Source organism: Geotrypetes seraphini, chromosome 4, assembly GCF_902459505.1.
Source record: "Geotrypetes seraphini chromosome 4, aGeoSer1.1, whole genome shotgun sequence".
Classification (NCBI taxonomy): Eukaryota; Metazoa; Chordata; class Amphibia; order Gymnophiona; family Dermophiidae; genus Geotrypetes; species Geotrypetes seraphini.
In genome coordinates, this window is record NC_047087.1 from 145,536,749 (window position 1) to 145,559,355 (window position 22,607).

Sequence of the window (22,607 nt, forward strand, 5' to 3'; positions counted from 1 at the left end):
CAAAAAGTTAGTTAGGCACGATCTCCCCATGCAGAAACCATGTTGGCTGGTTATCAGAAGTTCGATTCTTTCATAATGTTCATCAATGTTTTCTTTTATCAGTGCTTCCGCCATTTTCCCCGGAACCAAGGTCAGACTCACCGGTCTGTAGTTTCCCGGGTCACCTCTTGATCCCTTTTTAAAGATAGGCGTAATGTTGGCTATCTTCCAATTCTCCGGAATCAGACCTGTTTTCAGGGATAGGTTGTAAATTTGCTGCAGTAGTTCCGCTATCTCCTCCTTTAATTCCTTCAGAACCTTTGGATGGATTCCATCCGGACCCGGGATTTGTCAGTTTTTAGTTTTTCTATCTGCCTGCACACATTTCAAGGCTCACTTCCATGGATGTTAATTTTTCTGCTTGATTTCCATTGAAGAATTGCTCTGTCTGGATTTTTCACAGAAGACAGGAAGAAGTCTGGCAGAGGTCGGAAAAACTGCAGGCGAAGGCCATCCCTAAACATGAAGACCCACTGGTCTGAAGTTATCTTCTGCCATTCCAGAAGGAAGGCCAAAAGCCACCCTCCGATCTGGGGGGAGGGGCCTGCCAGAGACCTGGAGTCATAATTTTCTCTTGGGAGGGGCAGAAGGGTGGGAGTTGGTAGACTGTTGGCATTAGAGAGCTGCACGGGAACGGGGACAATGGGAATCCCGCGGGACCCGCGAGGTTCCCACTTCGGCTCACGGGGATCCCGTGGGGACGCCCCCTAGGGTCGCAGGGATCCCGTGGGGTTCAATGCCATGAGGCTCATCTGATTTTCCTACCTGCCCTGCTGCGAGGCTCATCTTCCATTTCCTGCCTGCCCTGCTGCAGCACACATAGCCAATCGGAAGTCTTCCCCGATGTCAGCGCTGACATCGGGAAGACTTCTGGTCGGCTGTGTGCGGCAGGGCAGGTAGGGAAAAGGCAGTGACGTACCAAAGGGGGGGGGGGCGGTCCGCCCTGGGTGCAGCCATGGGGGGAGTGTGCACAGCAGGTCAGGTCCCCTTACCTTTGTGGCACTTCCCCTGACCGACCGACAACAGGCCCGGCAGACAAACCTCCCTGCCCTGTAGCCGCGAATCTAAATTACCTTCTTACAGCAGCTGGAGTATTGAAGCTGCTGTAAGAAGGTAATTTATATTTGCGGCTACAGGGCAGGGAGGTTTGTCGGACCGGGCCTGTTCTGTTGTTGGTCGGGTGGGGAAGCGCCACAAAGGTAAGGGGCAGGGAGGGAGAAAGGGAGGAAAGGTGGAGTGGAGAAGAAAAGACGCTTAAGGGAAATGGGTAAAACTGAGGGGTGGAGAAGGATGCTGAAAGGACATGGGGAAGACAGAGGGGGAGGACGACGCTGAAAGCACATGGGGAAGACAAAGGGGTAGAGAAGGTCGCTGAAAGCACTGGGGAAGACAAAGCGGTGGAGAAGGATGCTGAAAGGACATGGGTAGACGGGAGGGGGGGGAAGGACCCTGAAAGCACATGGGGAAGACAGAGGGGGAGAAGGACCCTGAAAGCACATGGGGAAGACAAAGAGGTGGAGAAGGACGCTGAAAGGACATGGGGAAGACGGGGGGGGGGAAAGGATGCTGAAAGGGCATGGGGAAGACAGGGGGAGGAGAGAAGGACGCTGAAAGGACATGGGAAAGACAGAGGGGGGAGAAGGACACTGAAAGCATATGTGGAAGACAGAGTGGGGAGAAGGATGCTGGACAGGACATGGGGAAGATGGGGGGGGGAGAAGGATGCTGAAAGGAAATGGGGAAGAGAGAGTGGGGAGAAGACGCTTCAGGGAAGAAGACAGAGATGCCAGACTATGGGGGGAGCGGAGGGAAGAAGTTGGGTGCCAGACCAATTTGGAAGGGGGGAGAAAGGGAGAGGCACAGTAACAGAGCAAATGGAAGATGCATAGAGAAGAGAGACAGTGGATGGAAGGAATTGAATGAGAACATGAGGAAAGCAGAAACCAGGCAACAAAGGTAGGAAAAAAATTCTTTTTTTTTTTTTTGCTTCAGGATAAAGTAGTATATTAGTTGTGTTGATAAAAATTTATAAACATTAGAGGCTCTGGTAGAAACTCGTTTACAAAGTATGTATTCTTCCCAATTAATATTTCCAAATTAATAAAGTCTTTTTGCTTATTTTTAAATGTGTTTCTACCAGAGCCTTTAATTCAGTAGCATAATTAACTGAAATAACTATTTCAGAAGTTTATAGGGATGGGTGGGGACGTAGGGGATTCCTCACGGGGACGGAGGGATTCCTCGTGGGGACGGGTGGGAGTCCTCACGGGGACGGGTGGGACTTTGGCGGGGATGGGTGGGATTTCTGTTCCTGCGCAACTCTGTAGTTGACATGCTGAACCTCCAAAGTGAGGTCTGGAGGGAGCTTCAAAATGCTGTCCTGTTGCCAGGATCACAGTGCGTTGGTAGGGACAAAAATTCGGCCATGCTGCACCCCTGGGTGGATGAGGTTAAGAGTCAGGGAGCACCTCAGACCTACGATCTTGAACACTGACCATAAGGTCATCCAAACCCTGGCCAAACAAGAGCGAACCTTTAAAAGGTAACCTGCTCTGCGTAGCATAGTATGGGGGAGGTGGAGGGGATTCCTTGCAGGGACGGAGGGGATTTTGGTGGGGACAGGTGGAGATGGGTGGGATTTCTGTCCACATGCAACTCTCTACTTCAGAACCATCACTCCTACCCATCCTACCCATCCTTGAATCTCTTTGGTCCCTCACATACATCTCCACCCTACCACATTAACCCCTACTGCACCACTGTCCAAGACACTCAACCTACCACACCAGCATTACACTCCCCTCATTCCTACTGTTCCTGGTACCTCCTACACATCACCACCTACCCCATACACTCCTTCTCCAAACACTTATGAACACATCTGTCCCCACCCTGACACCCACTAACACACACATCCTGCCCTCAGATACCCAGTTTCCAAACAGACCTCAACACTACCTTCCCTGTGCTCCCACTGCCACCATCTTATGTAACCTAGAGTTATAATGACTTATCGTAATTTTGATGCCAGGAGACAATTCAATTTTAGCTATTTCACTGATTATAAAAAATCCCTGGACAATATCTAATTTGTATCATAACTAGGGACAGTGTGCTTCCCTCTCTCTGTCAAAACTCAGACACAGCATGCAAACATCACCAGATTCAGAAACTGATATCATGCAGCTAAACTAAACTAAATCTTAGGTTTGTATACCGCATCCTCTCCACAATCGTAGAGCTCGGCACGATTTACAGGAGTTGGGATAGAAGAGGAACTCCAATGAAGGGTCACAGGCCATAGTATAAAGAATGTTTAGAGGGGCTTAGTATACCAGAGAAGGAGGAAGTATTACATTTTTGAGAATAGCCAGGTTTTCAGATGTTTACGGAAAAGTTGGAGAAGCCGAGATTCCGAAGAAGAGAGGTAAGGTTGTTCAGTGATTCTGTAGGTGAGGGAGATCCCTAGTTTTCCTGCATGGGAAATGCCTTTTAATGAAGGGAAGGATAGTTTGTTCAGTGATTCTGAAGGGGAGGGAGGTCCCTAGTTTGCCTGCGTGGGAAATGCCTTTTAATGAGGGGAAGGATAGTTTTAATTTTTGGGTGGATCTGTTGGTATTAGAATTTGAGGAATTCCAAGAAAGTGGAATAAAGGGAGGAAGGATGCCGTGTAGGATCTTGAAAGTTAGGCAGGCGCATTTAAAGTGTACCCTGGAGATTATCGGAAGCCAGTGAAGCTTGGACAGGAGCGGTGAGACATGGTCAAATTTACTTTTTGCGAAGATAAGCTTAGCCGAAGCATTCTGAATCCGCTGAAGTCTTTGAAAGCTTTTATTTGTTAGGCTTAAGTAGATAGAGTTGCAATAGTCCAGTCTGGAAAGGATGATGGATTGGACAAGGACGGCAAAGTGTTTTTGGTGGAAACAGATCTCACTTTCCTCAGCATGTGAAGGCTGAAAAAGCATTTTTTTTTTACCAAGGAATTGAGGTGGTCGTTGAAGGACAATGTAGAATCAATGATGATACCCAGAACTTTGCTTGAGAACTCAAGCTGCAGAGTGGAGCCAGAGGACAGTGGGATGAAGGTGGGTAGTTGGTCTAATTTTGGGCTGAGCCAAAGTAGTTTTGTTTTGGACTCGTTCAGTTTCATTTGTACGGTGTGGGCCCAGGATTGGAGGTTCGTTATACATGAGGATATGTTCTCAGAGAGGTTAGTGAGGTTCGAGTCAGTCTTGAGGAGGACAAGGATGTCATCAGCATAAGTGTAAAGTGTTTCTAGGGGGAATAGATGGAGGAGTTTCAGGGAAGACATATAGATGTTGAAAAGAATAGGAAATAGAGGTGAGCCTTGCGGGATTCCACATATCGGTTTCCAGGGGGAGGATGAGGTGCCATTCGTGTTGACAGTGTAAGAGCGGGAACGTAAGAATTTCGAGAACCAGTCTAGGACTGTGGAGTTAATGCCTATCTCGGAGAGTTGGTAAACTAGAATATCATGATAGACAACGTCAAAAGCTGCAGAAAGGTCGAATTGTAGAAGAACAGCGAACTTATTACGAGAATTAAGTTGTTGAACCTTTGAGATTAAAGAGGTCAATAGGGATTCAGTGCTGAAGTTGGTTCGAAAGCCATATTGGTAAGTTAGGAGAATAGAGAATCTCTCTAAATAGGATGATAGTTGTGTAGATATGATAAACTCTAGCATCTTGGTTAGGAGAGGGATATTTGCTATTGGGCGATAGTTGGATGGTGTGGAAGGGTCTACGTCAGCTTTTTACAGTAGTGGGGTCAAGGCAATATGTCCCATTTCTGGGGAAAAAAGGCCCGAATGTAGGGCGAAGTTTATAAGTTTGGTAAGAGATGAGATGGCCTGTGCGGGAATTTTCTCGTATAGGTAGGAGGGGAATGGGTCCAAGGTACAGTTGCAGGATTTCAGTTTGAGGAAGAGTTTAAAGACCAGGGATTTGGATACGTGCTCAAAGGCAGTCCAGGATCTGTCAGCTGGGATAGAGTTGGAGACCGTTAGGGTAGGGTTGGAGTCGGTGGGCACCAAAGAGTTGTAGGAGTATGTAGGTGGGAAGGAGCAGCTTTGACCTTTTCGTTGAGGAATTTTGCTCGAACATCGGCTGACGGAGAGGAGGGGAGCAAGGTGGAGTCGTTTTTGGAAGTTAAGGAGCGCCAGATGTTGAACAATGTATTACTCTGGTTGTTGGATCTGGACATTTTATCACCATAGAAGTTCTTCCTTGCTTTTTTTAGTATTGTATTGTAAAACTTAATATTGACCCTCCAGGACTATCTATCTGTAGGGGATTTAGATTTTTTCCATTTGCGCTCCAGAGCTCAACATTTCTGCTTCAGTTCTGTGATATGAGAGGTACCAAGGGACCTTACGGGAGTAGAAGACGGTTTTAGTGGATAGTGGGGCAAGGGAGTGATAGGTGGACTTAAGAGAGGGTGACCCAGTTATGCCAGTTGATTTCTGAATCTGCAGGCTTAGGAGCAGAGGAGAGTTGGTTAAGAAATTTAATCCAGAACAGATCGCTCGTAATTTTTTTGCAGAAGGTAATGGAATTTGAGGTGTAGGGTGGAGCCCCAAGATGCGACATGAAAATGGGGAGACAGAAAGCCCCTAAGAAGTGGTCGGACCAGGGGTTATCTTCCCAGCCAGTGTCATCGGTTGAGGTTTTATAAGCGGTAAGATCAAGGAAACTAATGAAGTCTAATGTGTGCCCCTTTTCATGGGTTGGAGAGGGTGCTGGGGGGGAACCTAGAGAGGTGAGGAAGTTATTAAATTCAGTCGCATCCTTGCTGGTGATGTCGTCTAGGTGGAGATTGATATCCCCAATGATCAGTAATCTTTGAAATTTGAGGAAGGAGTTTGTTATGGTCTTGAGGACGAGTTTGGAGGATTTGTTCCAAGGGGTAGGTGGGCGATATAGAAGCAGAATACCCAGTGGGTGAAGGTAGAGTTCATCGTTGACTGAGGCTAGCATATATTCTAGTGAGGTGTGGCTACCCTTTTCGAGAAGCTGGACATCAAAGAAGTGCCAGGCCACCTCCTTTTCGGTTAGTTCTGGGTGAGAAGAGGCCTTGGTAGCCGTGAGAGCAGAGTTCTTTTTGTGAAAATAGGTCATCTTTTGTAATCCATGATTCCATGATGCATAGGAATCCAGGGTCAGAATCCTCGAGTAGGTCCTTCAAAATTTGAGTCTTGTTGCATGCGGATCTGGCGTTGCAATTAAGTGTCGGGACTGGGGTGAGAGAGTCAGAGACATGGTTGGGAGAATTGGCAGGGGGAATGGGCTTTAAAGATGCGTGGTTGACTCTTCAAGGGGTTTTTTTGAAGTGATGATTTCGGGTGCGTATCAGTGTGGGGATTCTGAGGCCAGGGCAGATATTACTGACATTTGCTGAGTCGAGAAGGAGGTTTCAAGCAGAGGGTGGTGTGGAGAGATGAGCAAAGTAGGAGAAGAAGGAGCCACGGTGGCTTCATGATGAGAATTAGTGGAGTCTTTGGGAATAGGAGGTGGGGCCTGTTTGTTTTGCGTGTAAGTAGTTTCAGAGCAGAGGAAAGGCTTGGTGTCAACAAAGGGAGACAGATAGGGACTTATTTAATCTTTGAGAGATGGTTTAAGACAGGAGGGCAACTCGGCTACAACAAATATACTTCTTGAAATCGCTCATTACCTTCTTTTGGTGGAAAATTAGCAGATATATAATCAAATTACTTTTTGGGGAAAAAAAATAAGTTGACTGCTTGATGGATTGATACCAGTTTCCAAGTTTATTAAATATTTGATTAATCGCTTATTAACATTCTAAGTGATGTACAAAGTATAAAATATTAAATTACAAGAGTTGAAGGGAAACAGACAATGTAAATACGACTGACAAGACAAATTAATGATACAGAAGGAAGGGAGTAGGTAAAGAAACACAATTTTAAAAAATAGTAAAGGAAACATATAAGGGCAAAACAACATTAGGGAAGGGGAAGAAATAAAAAACAGAAAGTTTAAAGCATAGGGCTTAGTAGAAAACCCTAATCTAGTCCTACATTCTAGTTATATTAGCTATCAAATGCATCTTTAAAAAGAAAGCATTTTAGTTTGCTCTTAAATCTCTCCAAACCTGATTCTTCTCGTATATAAATTGAAAGTAGATTCCAGTGCTAAAAAGTGGCCACAAAAGTGGCTACAAAATACACCATGTCCAGACATATTCTGCTGATGATGAACAGAGTATGACAGAAAGCTCTGAAAGCTGGAGTTGCATCACCAACCAGGATGTCACTTATGTGTGAGCACTGCATTCCTGTTTGTCTCAATGAATGTGAAATGACTGGTGAGAATGCTCAGTAGATCTATGTAACTTACACAGTTGTGCACTCTGTCCAGAAGACTTTAATAGTAGTTTCAATTCAAACAGAACCAAGGCGATATGTACAGCATGACAACGCAAGCGCTCTATACGGAACAAGAATGCAATTGCAGCTTCAAACTGTGCTGTCAAAAACAGGACTTGAAAATACAAGAATGGTTGCTGGTTCACTGCAAAATGAGATTCACCTGAAAAAAAGAAGAAGATATGCAACACTCACATGAGTTTCAATTTAAATCACAGCAAGATTCATACTCAAAAGACAACCAGCTATGACCAAGTTTTAGCTAGGTAAATCATATCCATTGCAAATTCCCACTTTACCTAGTTAAACATGTGTGGGTAAAATCGCTAGCTGTTTAAATTTAGCCAGAAAAAAAAGGAACCAGGCCAGAGGTAGGTTTCAGACTGTAGCCATTCAGTATTTTTGCTAGAGCAATATTGAATACCAAGTTTGGAGTTTGATGACTGTTCAAAAAGAGGTAAAATTTGCACTAATTTTAATCACCTGACAATCATCTGCTAGTCCTGATGCAGAATGACTATACATTCATTCTGCACCAGAACTAGCTTGCACCCATACTAATTAAATCAGTTCCTTAAGTTTAGCCTCCCATCTGTTTATCCCAACTCACTCTATACCACCCATTTTGTACCAATCTAATATTTGCATTTGACCCCTCAGCTATAGAATAAGCTGTATTATAGAAAAGCATTAGTATTACATATACAGTGGTACTTTGGTTTGCGAGCATAATTCGTTCCAGAAGCGTAAACCAAAGCGCTCGTATATCAAAGCAACATTCCCCACAGAAATTAATAGAAACGCGGAAGATTCGTTCCACATCTCAAAAACTTACCATTAGCAACGCCTCCACCGCTGCTCATGTAGCTCTGGGAACCAGAGAAGGGGCTGTACTGTGAATGTTGTAATGGTGGTACGGGTGGTGATGGAGCGCCCCATCACCAGGGTGTCTGTTGCGCTTCTTGTATCATGGCCGCGGCTCCCGTTGCCGCCAACCCCGAATAGCACCATTGGCTCAGTTCATGTGCGCATAACCCCTGTTCACCACCGCCACCCCGCCGGTACTCTCCAGGCACTGGCCCACCCCTCTTGGACTCACTCCGACCCTGGGGCCTCCATGCCAGTTGCCAGCAGCCCACCAGCTTTGCTCATATGTCAAGAGCCCAGTCCACATTGCATCCATGCTGTCATCCAAGCTCTGCCCCCTTTTGATCGCACTTCCTGTTTCTGGCGGAGCTGGATGCGGCATGGGCAAGGTAGTGGTGTCCACTGGAGGTAAGGGTTTGGAGATGGGCTGCACTCATTAGTGGTGTCCGCTGGAGGTAGGGTTTGGGGATGGGCCGCACTCGCTTATCAAGTCAATACTCATTTTGCGAGTTAAAGTTTGCTCGTCTGGCAAAACACTCGCAAACCTAGGTTTGACTATATGTATTTTATTTGAATGTTGTGATTTGTGCTTTATTAGATGCTTTAGTTTGTATTATATCTCTCTTATTTGAATTTCAGTGCTGTTAAAACTATTATTAAGTTTCAGTTTACTGATTTTGACTTTACCACATTCATTGCATTTATGCTTATATTTGGTCTTTTTACTACTGTTATGCTGCTAACAAAATTGTACATTTTATATTGAATTATACCTAACGTACACTGCCTTGGGTGAAAATCTTCATAAAGGCGATTAATAGATCCCAATATAAATAAAATAAATAAATAAATGTATTTTAGACATATCTATGGTCTTGAAGGGGGGCACATTTTTCTAGTTAATGGAAAGGATATAAGCAGGGTCTTGAATAGAATAAATAAATCTAGCTGTTCTCTCCACTCATTTCACTTGCATCGTAAAAACCTAAGAAGCATTAGTTTATGGCATTTTTGTACAGATGGGCCATACTTAACCTGCACCATGCAGCCTCAAATAAACAAAACAATACAGAAATCTTTCGCAGTTATGAGAAATTTAAGACCAGTACAAAAATTCTTCGAAAGACCACAATTCCAGCTCATAGTTCAATCCCTTATACTAAGCCTACTGGACTATTGCAACATCCTCTACCTCCCCTGCCCTGCAACAATGATTAAACAACTACAAACAATCCAAAATACAGCTATGAGACTCATCTACTCACTGATGAAACACGACCATATCACAGAAGCATACATCGACTCACACTGGCTACCAATTCAAGAAAGAATACTATTTAAATTCTACTGCATGCTATTTAAATCGTTAAATGGAGACAGCCCAATCTACCTAAACAAACGCCTCTACCAAACTACATCACCCAGACATAGAAAAACACACACCCCTTTCACACACCCTCCAATCAAAGAAGTCAAACGGAAAAAATTGTATGATGGACTACTGGCAACACAAGCAGCAAAACTGGATAACCAAATCTCCAATCTACTGATAACCACCCCCGAATACAAGATCTTCAGAAAAGAAATAAAATCAATTCTCTTCAAGAAACCACTGAATCACTCTTAACATATCAATTACCATCCATCCTCCTACCCTCACCCCGCCCCACAGATACTACCAGTTCTTCTCAATTGCTTTTGAATTCACCAATAATTTACTGTATCCCACTATGTATATCTCTTTTATATCTCTTTTTGTAATCCGCCTTCTCAACCTTTCTTGAACTTACCAATGACCCAATATTGTAACCCACCTTTTATAACTCTTTTGTAATTCGCCTTGAACTGCAAGGTAATGGCGGAATAGAAATCTCTAATGTAATGCAAACATCTGAAAACCTGGATTTTCTCAAAAAATGTAAGTCTCCCTCCAACTTAGGAATCAAGGAAACTCTTATATCTTGGCATCCCAAGTCCTCTAAATTTTCTTCACACTTCTACCTCTAACCCTCTGTTGTAGTTCCTTCCTATTTCTCCTACTGTAAACCGCGTCGAGCTCTATGAACGTGGAGATGATGCGATATACAAACCTAAGGATTAGATTAGATTAGATAATGTAATAAGGCTATGCACCTGTCTCTCTTAAGAAAGCTAGTAAGATCGGCTTTTCAGAAACCTAACTTAGATGCTACAGATCTGGTGAACTACTGTCCAACTTAAAGTCTCCCTTGTTGGAGTAAATCGAGTTGTTGGTACTTGACCCACTGTAAGATCTTTTTTTGCAGTTCTTCTTCTCCATAAAAGCATAAGAATAGCCTTACTGGGTCAGACCAATGGTCCATCAAGCCCAGTAGCCTCCAAAACCCAAGGAAAAACAACATTCCATGCTGGCAAGCAGTGGCTTTCCCCCATGTCATGGACTATGGACCTTTCCTGCAGGAAATTGTCCAAACCTTTCTTAAAACCAGCTACGCTATCCACTCTTACTACAACCTCTGGCAATGGGTTCCAGAGCTTAACCATTCTCCGAGTGAAAAAATATTTCCTCCTAATGGTTTTAAAAGTATCTCCCTGAAACTTTATTGAGTATTTGCAATTTTTCATGGAAGTGAAAAAAAATCAATCCACTTGAACCCATTCTACTCCACTCAGGATTTTGTAGACTTCAATCATATCTCCGCTCAGCCTTCTCTTTTCCAAGCTGAAGAGTCTAACCTTTTTAGTCTTTCCTCATAAGAGAGGAGTTCTATCCCCTTTATCATCTTGGTCACTCTTCTTTGAACCTTTTCTAGTGCCGCTATATCTTTCTTGAGATAAGGAGACCAGAACTGAACGCAATACTCCAGGTGAGGTAGCACCATGGAGCGATACAGAGGCATAATATCTTTAGTCCTGTTAACCATCCCTTTATTGCATCCTGTTTGCTTTTTTGGCCACTGCTGCACATTGGATGGACGGTTTCATCATCAACTGGGAGCCAGTTTTCTTGTTCCTGGTTGCCGTCTGGCTCGGTATTCAGTGGCACCAGCTCAGCCCGTCCTGCTGAGAGCACAGGACAAGAAGAACACAAAAGAAAGGCTGGCAAGGGTTGCTTTAATTCTCTCTCTCTCAAAATAAGCAGCATGCCCGCACTATCCATCTGTGCTGAGGGAGAGAAAGACAGGGTAATCTGGTCTTCAGATGATAGCCACTAGAGAAAGGTTCAGACAGGAGAAGTATAAGTCATTCCTGAAGTACTCTTGAATGAATGAATCGTATTGTCTACAATGACACCCAGAACCCTTTCTTGGGCACTAACCCCCAAGGTGGACCCTAGCAACAGGTAACTGTGATTTGGGTTATTCTTCCCAATATGCATCACTTTGCATTTGTCTACACTAAATTTCATCTGCCACTTGGACACCCAGTCTTCCATTTTCCTAATGTCTGCCTGCAATGTTTCACAATCCACATGCATTTTAACAACTTTGAACATATTAGTGTCATCTGCAAATTTAATCACCTCACTCGTCGTTCCAATTTCCAGATCGTTATAAATAAGTTAAATAGCACCAGTCTCAGTACAGATCTCTGCGGCACTCCACTGTTTACTATCCTCCATTGAGAAAAATGACCATTTAACCCTACCCTCTGATTTCAAACCGATAACATATTCATAATCCAAAACTTAATTTTGCCGACTATCCCATGACTCTAATTTTCTCAGGAGCCTCTCATGAAGAACTTTGTCAAAAGCTTTCTGAAAATCTAGATACACTATATCACCTTTATCCACATGTGTATTCACATCTTCAAAGAATTCAAGCAAATAGGTGAGGCACGATCTCCCTTGGCTGAATCCATGCTGTCTCGTTATATCATGTTTGTCTACCAATTTTCCACAATTTTTATTTTTTTAAAAAATAATTGTTTCCACTGTTTTGCCCGATACTGAAGTCAGGTTTACTGGTCTCTAATTTCCCGGATCTCCCCTGGAACCCTACTATACCTGCAACATACTATACCCTACTATATACCCTGCAACATACTATACCTCCCCTGCCCAGCGACCATGATAAAGCAATTACAAACAATACAAAATACAGCCTTAAGACTTATCTACTCATTAAAAAAATATGACCACATCACAGAAGCATACCACGACTCACATTGGCTCCCAATACAAGGAAGAATACACTTCAAATTCTACTGCCTACTTTTCAAAGCTATTAATGGAGAAAGCCCATCCTACTGGAACAACCGACTAACTCAATCCACCTCAACCAGGCACAGAAGAACCCACTCACTATTCACACACCCACCAACCAAAAATGTCAAATGTAGAAAACTATATGACAATCTAATGGCCACCAAAGCAGCAAAACTAGACAGACAAATCACCAAGCTGCTGTCTTCGACCAGACTACAAAACCTTCAAAAAAGAAATTAAAACTCTACTCTTCAAAAAATACATAAAACCTATTTAACATGACCAGTTCCTTCCCAATCTTCTCCTACCACACTCACTACCCCTTTCAAATCTAAAATGTATCTAATTACCCAACAGGTATCACATCAAGTTCCCATAAATTCTTATGTAATTCCAATGCAATTCTTATGACAATTCTTATGTAAAGGTACAATTCTTGTAACCTCCTGAGAAATCTTATGTAATCCGCCTTGAACTGCAAGGTAAAGACGGAACAGAAATCACTAATGTAATGTAACCCTTTTTAAAAATTGGTGTAGCATTGGCCACCCTCCAATCTTCAAGTACTACAGATGATTTTAGCGACAGGTTACAGATCACTAACAGCAGGTCAGCAATTTCATGTTTGAGTTCCTTTAGTACCCTGGAAAGTATTCCATCCGGTCCAGGTGATTTATCACTTTTTAACTTCTCGATTTGGCTTAGTTCATCTTCCAGATTCACTGAGATTTTTTTCAGTTCCTCCGCATCATCACCCTTGAATACCATTTTCAGTTCAGGTAGATCTCTTACATCTTCTTCCGTAAAGACCAAAGCAAAAAATTTATTCAGTCTCTGCTATGACTTTATCCTTCCTGAGTGCCCCTTTTGCTCCTTTGATCATCCAATGGTCCCACGGATTCCCTCACTGATTTTCTGTCTCTGATGTACCTAAAGAAATTGTTATGAGTTTTTGCCTCTTTGGCAAGTTTATCTTCATATTCTTTCTTAGCTTTCTTTATCAATGCTTTGCATCTAACTTGCCAGTGATTGTCTCTCTTCTTATTTTCTTCATTTTTCTCTAGCCCACAGCACTTATTGGCCCTTCTTATGACTATGGATTCCTCAGATTTTAAATTCTTCAAGGCCGCTCGTTCTGCTTTACTTAGATTTACTTAGATTCTGTTTAGAAAAATTTTTGCCCCCCAGTAAGTAACTGTGCTTGATCTCAGGACAAGGAGGCAGCATATTATCACACATGGGTGACCTCCAAGCTAACAGAAATGGGATGGTGGATGAGTTGGCCTTTAGGAAAATTAATTTTGTAATATAGACTGGCCGAAGTGCCCATCCCGTCTGGAGAAGGACTCCAGACAGTAGTGAGAAGTGAATGTATGAACTGAGGACCAGGTGGCAGCTTTACGGATTTCCTCAATGGGAGTAGATCTGAGGAAAGCCATAGAAGCTGCCATAGCTCTAATTTTGTGGGCTGTGACACGATTGCTCTCTTGGAAATAAGATGCTCCAACTTGTTTGGATCAAAAGAAATGAATAGTTGGGAGATGTTCGATATGGCTTTGTCCGGTCAATGTAAAAGGCCAAAGCCCATTTACAGTCCAAAGTATGCAATGCAGTTTCTCCAGCATGAGAATGAGGCTTAGGAAAAAACACTGGTAGAACAATTGACTGATTAAGATGAAATTCAGTGACAACTTTTGGAAGAAACTTTGGATGTGTACGTAGAACCACCTTGCCGTGATGAAAAACTGTGAAGGGTGGATCTGCTACCAAGGCTTGCAATTCACTGCCCCTTCCTGGCAGAGGTGAGAACAGTCAGAAGGACAACTTTCCAGGTGAGAAACTTGAGATGAGCTGTGGCCATTGGTTCAAATGGTGGTTTCAACAACTGGAAAGTACCATATTAAGGTCCCAGACAATAGGTGGGGGCTTGAGAGGTGGTTTAACATTGAAAAGCCCCTTCATGAATCTGGAGACTAAAGAATGAGCAGTAAGAGGTTTTCCCTCGACTGGCATGTGAAAAATTGTAATAGTCCTGAGATGGACTCTGACAGATGTAGATTTGAGGCCAGAATAAGATAGATGAAGCAGATAATCCAATACCGAATCCACTGATAAGGAAGCTGGATCGTGATGACGGAGACACCAGAAAGAAAACCTAGTCCACTTTTGTTGATAACACTGCTGAGTGGCTGGTTTCCTGGGGGCATCAATAATTTATCAAACAGGCTGAGAAAGATGTAAGATAGATGGATTCAGACCAAGAGAAACCAAGCTGTCAGGTGTAGTGATTGCAGGTTGGGATGCAGGAGAGATTCCTTATTCTGAGTAAGCAGAGTAGGTAATACTGGAAGAGGTATGGGCTCCTTGGAACTGAGTTGAAGTAGAAGGGGGAACCAATGTTGTCTGGGCCACCGTGGAACAATGAGAATCATGATGGCTGCTTCTCGCTTGAGCTTGAACAGAGTTCTCAACATGAGACAAATTGGAGGGAATACATATAAAAACAGGCCTGTCCAATCCAGGAGAAAGGCATCTGCTTCCAGACGGAGCGGAGAGTAAAGCCTGGAGCAAAACTGGGGCAACTGGTGATTGTGAGGAGCCGCAAACAAGTCCACTTGTGGTGTGCCCCATTGAAAAAAGATGGACTGAAGAGTTACTGAGTTGAGAATCCATTCATGAGGCTGATGAATTCTGCTGAGGTTGTCTGCTAGGGAATTCTTCTTCCCTTGAATGTAGACAGCCTTTAAAAAAAGGTTGAAAGCTGTCACCCAAGTCCAGATTTTCTGGGCCTCCTGACATAACAGGAGATTGCTGATTCTCTGTGCGAAGGAGGACTTGAGGACAGAGAAGATGATGAAAGTCCTTGAGGGCATAAAACATTGCTCTGAGTTCCAGGAAATTTATGTGAAAAAGAGGCACAACAAAATTAAAAAATAATACTAACAATTGAAAACATCTCAGATAGGACTACAATTAAATTAAACTTCCTTCTTTAGGCTAATTTCCTAATTCTTCCTGTGGATCCCTAACTCATTGTATCCCTAACCTGTATCTTGAACTTATTTCAAGAAAAGCCTTCAATTGTTTGGGATCAAAGAAAAGATACCTATTTGACTCATTCAAAATTAAACATTTACAAGGAAAACGTAAGAAGAAATGAGCTCCCAGGGATAATACCTGAGGACGTAACAACAAAAACTGCTTTCTTTTTTCCTGTGTGTCCCAAATACCCAAACTTTTTCTACCTAAAACAATTTTTCATTATTTCAAAAATACAGACTCAACACTCAGCCTTTATCAGACTCAAAAACAAATGTCACCAGGAGTGTAGATCTCATGCTCTCTTCCTCTAAGGATGTTTCCAATAACCGAGTGACATTCAAACTATCCAGGGACAAATTTCCCTGGGCCTGAGGTTGTCATTTTTTTGTCAAAACAAAGAAAACTCTGGAGAATGGAGGCACCGCTTCCTTAGGAACCCTCAAAACTTCCATCAGATATCTCTTAAGCGTGGGAAAAAAAGGAGGAGGTCTAGCAATTATTCTTAAAGATGGATTTGAATTCGAACTATTAGATTCCAAAATGAGTGACCAACTAGAAATTCTAGCATGTAAAATTAGCAACCGTCATCTAGAAGAATCCCTATCATGCATATTATTCTATGTCCCACCAAAAAGCTGGCCAAAAACCAAAGAAGACTTCTGTGCATTTGTCCTAATCAATTCACTCGGTTCTTCTTACAATATCATCGCAGGAGACATAAACTTACACCTAGATGAAGAGGACAATACAAACGCTAAAGAGTTTAAAAACTTTCTATCCCTACTCAATTACAACCTCCCTCTATCCACACAAACACATGAAAAAGGCCATCAGTTAGATATGGTAGCCATGTCCACAAAGGACATCCCAAACCCTGCCATCTCTATACGTAAAGGCACCTGGTGTCATGATATCTGGTCTGATCATTTTACTTATTATTTCAAGCTAATCTGGTCTTATTATAAATCTAAAACACGCCCAATAATAAAAAGAGAACATCACACCAGAAGCTATATTAATCCAATAGATTTCTGGTCACAATATGAATTGCAATCAGAGATAGAAGAAGGAATCGATTTCTGGGATCACTGGATGACAACCAGCACATCCATTTTAGATAAAATCGCCCAAATACGCAATAGCAAAAGCAATGCAAATAAATATAGCAAATGGTTTGACACCGAACTTCTAAAACTGAAACAACTAGCTAGACGACTAGAAAGAACTTGGAAAAAAGCAGGAGAACTAACAGACCGTAACAAATGGAGAGCTAACATAAAAATCTACAAACAAATGATAAAAGACAAACGTAAAGCATTCTACTCAATTAAAATCAACTCATCTTGTAATGGTTCACAAGGAATCAATACAAAAGAGCTATTCAACCTGATCACAAATTTATTTGACACCGCTCGCTACACCACACCCACACACAACTCTAACTTACCCTCTGCAAATGACTTAGCACTACACTTCGATTCAAAAATTAAAAACCTTAGAATTTATTGTTCAACAAACATAGAAACATAGAAAGATGACGGCAGAAAAGGGCTACAGCCCATCAAGTCTGCCCACTCTACTGACCCACCCCATTAAGTCTGAGTGCATATGACTTAGTTCCTTAGCTCGACCTTCGTAGGGATCCCACTGGATGTCCCATTTATTCTTAAAGTCGAGCACGCTGGTGGCCTTGATCACCTGCACCGGAAGTTTGTTCCAATGATCCACCACCCTTTCTGTGAAGAAGTACTTCCTGGTGTCACTGCTAAATTTCCCTCCTCTAAGTTTAAGCGGGTGCCCCCTTGTGACCGAGGGTCCCTTGGAAACGAATATGTCGTCTTCCAGCTCTACACGACCTGTGACGTATTTAAATGTCTCAATCATGTCACCCCTTTCCCTGCGTTCCTCTAGAGTATACAGCTGCAATTTGCCCAGTCTTTCTTCGTATGAGAGACCCTTGAGTCCGGAGACCATTCTAGTGACCATCCGCTGGACCAACTCAGCTCGAAGTACATCTTTACGGTAATGTGGCCTCCAGAAATGCACACAGTATTCCCTAGTGATCATCTGATACCTATCACCCAAGGAAATGATATACCGGCAGACATGATCTGGAGCTCCCTTCAAGATTTAGAGTGGAACAATTACAACAGACTATATAACAAATACTCTAAATCCTATTGCGTTCTGGACTCATGCCCCCCAGAAATCATGAAAGCGGCACCTTTAGTATTTAAACTATCGTTGATGCAATATTTGGCTCATAACCTAAAAACTGTGAAGTTCCTCTCTAATAATGGTCACATAATAATAACCCCAATTCTAAAAAATCGAAAAGAATCTTCAGCTATAATATCCAACTACAGACCAGAAGCATCCATTCCATTTATTGTAAAAATTATGGAGGGATGGGTACACACCCAACTGATGGATTATCTGGATCAGTTCTCTCTCCTACATGAAACTCAATCCGGTTTTAGACCGTTATTCAGTACTGAGACAGTAATTGCGGCTATTTTAGACAATCTGCGCCTACTGTTTAGTAAGGGCCTTAATGCCCTGGTTATGCAATTCAATACGAGTTCTGCCTTTGATCTAGTAGACCACGGGAAACTGCTGCAATGCCTAGACGCCATTGGTATCAGGGATGAGGTGCTGAATTGGTTCCGTGGCTTCCATATGTCCCGCACTTATCAAGTACGTTTTAATTATGAACTTTCAGATACCTGGAGCAATCCATCCGGTGTGCCACAAGGGTCTCCGCTATCTCCATTGCTCTTCAACGTCTACATGTCCTCACTAGGCACGCAGCTAACCCAGTTAGGGATAAAACTATTTAGTTATGCAGATGATTTTACGATCATCCCATTCGTTAATTCTATCTCTGAAACTATTCCTAAAGTTTCAGAAGCTATAAACGTTATGGAGCACTGGATGGCAACCTTTAGGCTCAAACTTAATTCAGAAAAGACAACTTTCTTTGTTGCTTCACCACATCAGCTTGACACCAAATCACCACTATGTATCAATAATCTTAATTACCCTATCCAACCTACCATAAAGATACTAGGTGTAACGTTGGATCAGTGCCTAACCATGAGAGACCAGGTGGACTCCTTGATCAGAAAGGGATTTTTCACTCTCTGGAAACTCAGATCCATTAAAGCTTATTTCGATACAGCGGCATTCAGAACCCTAGTCCAATCCCTCGTACTGAGTCTACTTGACTACTGTAACATCGCCTATTTAGCAATTTCCCAAAAGAACATGCAGCGTTTACAATTGATGCAAAATGCAGCGGTCAAACTGATTTTGGGGCTGAAGAAGTTTGACCACGTGACACCCTACTACCGGCAGCTGCATTGGCTGCCAATGGAGGCGCGCATAAAGTTTAAATTTGCCTGCTTCTGCTTCAAAGCACTACACGGACTTGCCCCTAAATATATAACTGACCTTTTCGTCTTCTCAGCCAACAGACACAAGAGAAGCTCACATTCCAACTTCGTTTCCCCCCCAGTGAGAGGTTGTAAACTGAAAAAACACCATGAACATCTTCTCTCGCACCAAGCAGCATCATGGGGTAAAGACCTAGAACAATTGCTTTCGCTCACTACTTATGAGGAATTTAGGAAACGTCTGAAAACACACCTGTTCCTAAAGTATCTAGACAACTGATCCTCTCTTCTCTCTCTCCTCTATAGCGATTAACTTGTTCTATTGATCACTCTCTCCTCAAAAATGGATTTCCTGTCCTATTAACCCTCTTTCTTCCTCCCCTCTTAAAGTCAATCAATTTGTACCTTTGCTTAATCTTTGTAAACCGCATAGAACTTCACGGTATTGCGGTATATAAGCTGTTATTATTATTATTATTATTAAGCAGTTCAATGGGAGCTATATTCTTGGATTGAGGAAAGTTAACAAAACGCAGATTCAACCGACGGGTATAATTCTCAATTTTTTCAACTTTGTTTCTCAGTGTGTTAGTCTTACATTCTTTAAGATCTTGCTGGGTATCCTCCATTTTTTTCTCGAACTCAAAGTGTTTCACTTCCTGGGTGGTAATTCTGGTTTTAAAATCTTGGAAATAATTATCTACCAAAACTTTGTTACCAATGAAAATCTTCTCCAAGCGCATTTGAAGATGGAATCAAGAGTGACATGAGGAGGTTTTATCATGAGAGACATATTGTGCTCACCAGTATTCTGCTGCTGACCTTGTTCCACAGACTTGGTATCCTCTCAGGGCCATGCACCACCCACAGATTAAGACAAATTCGATCAATCTCAAAATTTTTATGTTCTAAATCACTTAACACCCTAATTCATTCATTGGTGATCTCCAGGATTGACTATTGTAATGCCCTTTTCAAAGGAATCTCCTTAAGTGAAATAAAACGATTACAGATCATTCAAAACGCTTCCATTAAACTTATAACCAAAACTAAGAAATTTGATCACGTAACACCTCTTTTAAAAGACACACACTGGCTCCCAGTCTCCCACTGGATAACATATAAACTATGCACACTCACCTTCAAAACCCTTCTTAATAAAACTCCAGCGTTTATTTACAAATTATTGATACCATATTCTCCAATCAGAACCCTTAGATCTAATGAACAGAATTTATTAACTATTCCATCCCTTAAGGTCATCAATAAAAGACGACAATTTATTTTTTCTGTTACGGCACCTCAGTTATGGAACGCCCTTCCAATTTATTTAAGGGAAGAGAAGAATCTTGAGAAATTCAAAAGTAACTTAAAAACATTTCTCTTTAAAGACGCTTTTGATAATTGACGAAACTTACTGCAGCTTAGAATATTTTATTGTATTATATTATACTGTTTTTTTGTTATTCATTTTGTATTTTTCCTTTTTTGTTCTACTTTCCTATAATGATTTGTATTTCATCTCTCTCCTTTCCTTGTGTTTTTAAGTTTGTTATCGTAATTTTTTTTTTTTTAATATTGTAAATTAATATGTATTGTTCTGTTTGTATTATTCCCCAGAAATTGTAATTTTAATTTGTTCATTGCTTTGAAATACGATTAAGCGATTAATCAAAACAACTATTAAACTTGAAACTTGAACTTGAAACAGCTCCTTCAGTCTCCAAGTGGAGCTCAAAATCGGCTCCCATACTGGTGCTCCGTTCATCATCATCTTTTCTTCAGCCTCGAACGCTCCCCTCTAATGACAAGAGATCCGCAGGGTTTCCTTCTCCCTGCGGGCTCATCGAGAGCTCGGTGCGCAGCTCACTGCCTGGATCCATAGGCGGAAGTCTCTCCTCCGGGCTCAGTGTATCATCGAGCCCGGGTAAAGCAGCCTCTTCGCCAGCACCCGTTCCAGACAGTCGTGCCATGCGGGTCAGAAACCGGTCAATGGTGGGAAGAGGAATTGGAGAGTCCTGACTTTCCCCTTCCCTCTCTCTTACCCATCTAATTACTATTGTGAAACAAAGGTTTTAATGAGGAAAAGTTCCCCGGACTTGGAGCCTCACAGCATCTGTCCTACTGAGGCATGTAATATGTTATAATTTAATCAAAACTGAATAAATAAAGGGGAAAAAAGAAGAAATGGTCTGAGATGATACAGCCTTGATCAACCAGTCGTCCAGGTAAGGGAAGACTTGGAGGCCATGGGAACGGAGAGATGCGGCCACTACAATCAGGCATTTCGTGAAGACTCTGGGAGAAGATGCCAGGCTGAAGGGAAGGACATTGTACAGGTAATGACATTGATTGATTTGGAAACGGAAGTACTTCCTGGAAGCTGGATGAATTGGAATGTGTGTGTAGGTTTCCTTGAGATCCAGAGAGCATAGCCAGTCGTTCTGATTGAGGAGAGGATAAATCAAGGCTAGGGATAGCATCCTGAATTTCTCCTTGACTACAAATTTGTTGAGAGCTCTGAGATCCAGGATGGGTCTCAGTCCTCCCGTCTTCTTGGGAACTAAGAAGTAACGGGAGTAGAATCCCTGCTCCTACTGATTAAGGAGAACTTCCTCGATGGCATTCAACAGGAGAAGGGATTGAACCTCCTACAGAAGAAGGGAGGACTGTTTAGGGACCAAAACAGACTCTTTTGGAGGATGGTCTGGTGGCAGGGTGTGAAAATTGAGAGTAGCCCTGATGAATGATAGTGAGGACCCAGAGATATGATGTTAAGAGCTCTCAGCGAGCAATGAAGACTTGGAGACGGCCTCTGACTGGCTGAAGCAAAGTCTACAGAAAGGTGAACTTGGCTATGCTCTGAAAAAAAACACGTCAAAAAGGCTGTGTAGGCTTTTGGGGGTCAGCCTGTTGTTTTTGCTGTTGTCTCTGTCTCCTTGGTTGAGGCGGAGCAAACCTTCTCTGTTATGAAGAAGCTGGTCTGAAGGTATGAGAAGGTGGAGGCTTCTTTTTGGGCTTTACCAGAGTGTCCCATCTGGTCTCATGAGCAGACAACTTCTGGGTAGCCGTGTCCATGGAGGCACCAAAAAGCTCGTCCCCCCAGACAAGGTGCATTGGCTAACCTGTCTTGATGATTGATGTCCAGCTCAGAAACTCAAAGCCAGCCAGACGTCTCATGGCCACTGACATTGCCACAGCACTTGAAGTAAGTTCGAAGGTATCGTAGGTGGAACCATGTACATGCGGAGCTGGAGCAGGTCAGAAATGAAATGCTGAAAAGCAGGAAGCTTACGCTCTGGAAGATATTTTTGGAACGTGGCAACTTGTTTGACTAAATGTTTCATATAGAAGGAGAAGTGAAAATTGTAGTTGCTAGACCGGTTGGTTAACATAGCATTTTGGTATAGGCGTTTACCAAAACGGTCCATAGCCTTGCTCTTTCTGCCAAGGGGTACAGAGGCGTAAACACTAGCCCCTGAAGATTTTTTTAAGGTTGATTCTACCAGGAGAGACTTACCTAGAGAGATTAGCCAGGTTAGCCAATTCCACCAGGAGAGACTCACCTAGAGAGATTTTCCATTCTCTTACCTTACCAATATGGCTTCAGACCCTTCAGCACCGAATCCCTACTGGCCTCATTAATTTCAAAGGTGCAATAACTACA

The 22,607-nt window shown here is 42.6% G+C and overlaps 1 protein-coding gene across 7 annotated transcripts in view; it reads right to left on the reverse strand.

Annotated features, from left to right (window-relative positions):
- NUP93 (nucleoporin 93) overlaps positions 1-22,607 on the reverse strand; it is a 757,735-nt gene that overhangs the window by 162,279 nt on the left and 572,849 nt on the right. For all 7 annotated transcript variants that reach the window (XM_033940752.1, XM_033940756.1, XM_033940750.1 and 4 more), the window contains one exon: positions 7,419-7,610. In XM_033940752.1, the coding sequence (XP_033796643.1) occupies positions 7,419-7,610 (192 nt within the window). The remainder of the gene's footprint in view (positions 1-7,418; positions 7,611-22,607) is intronic.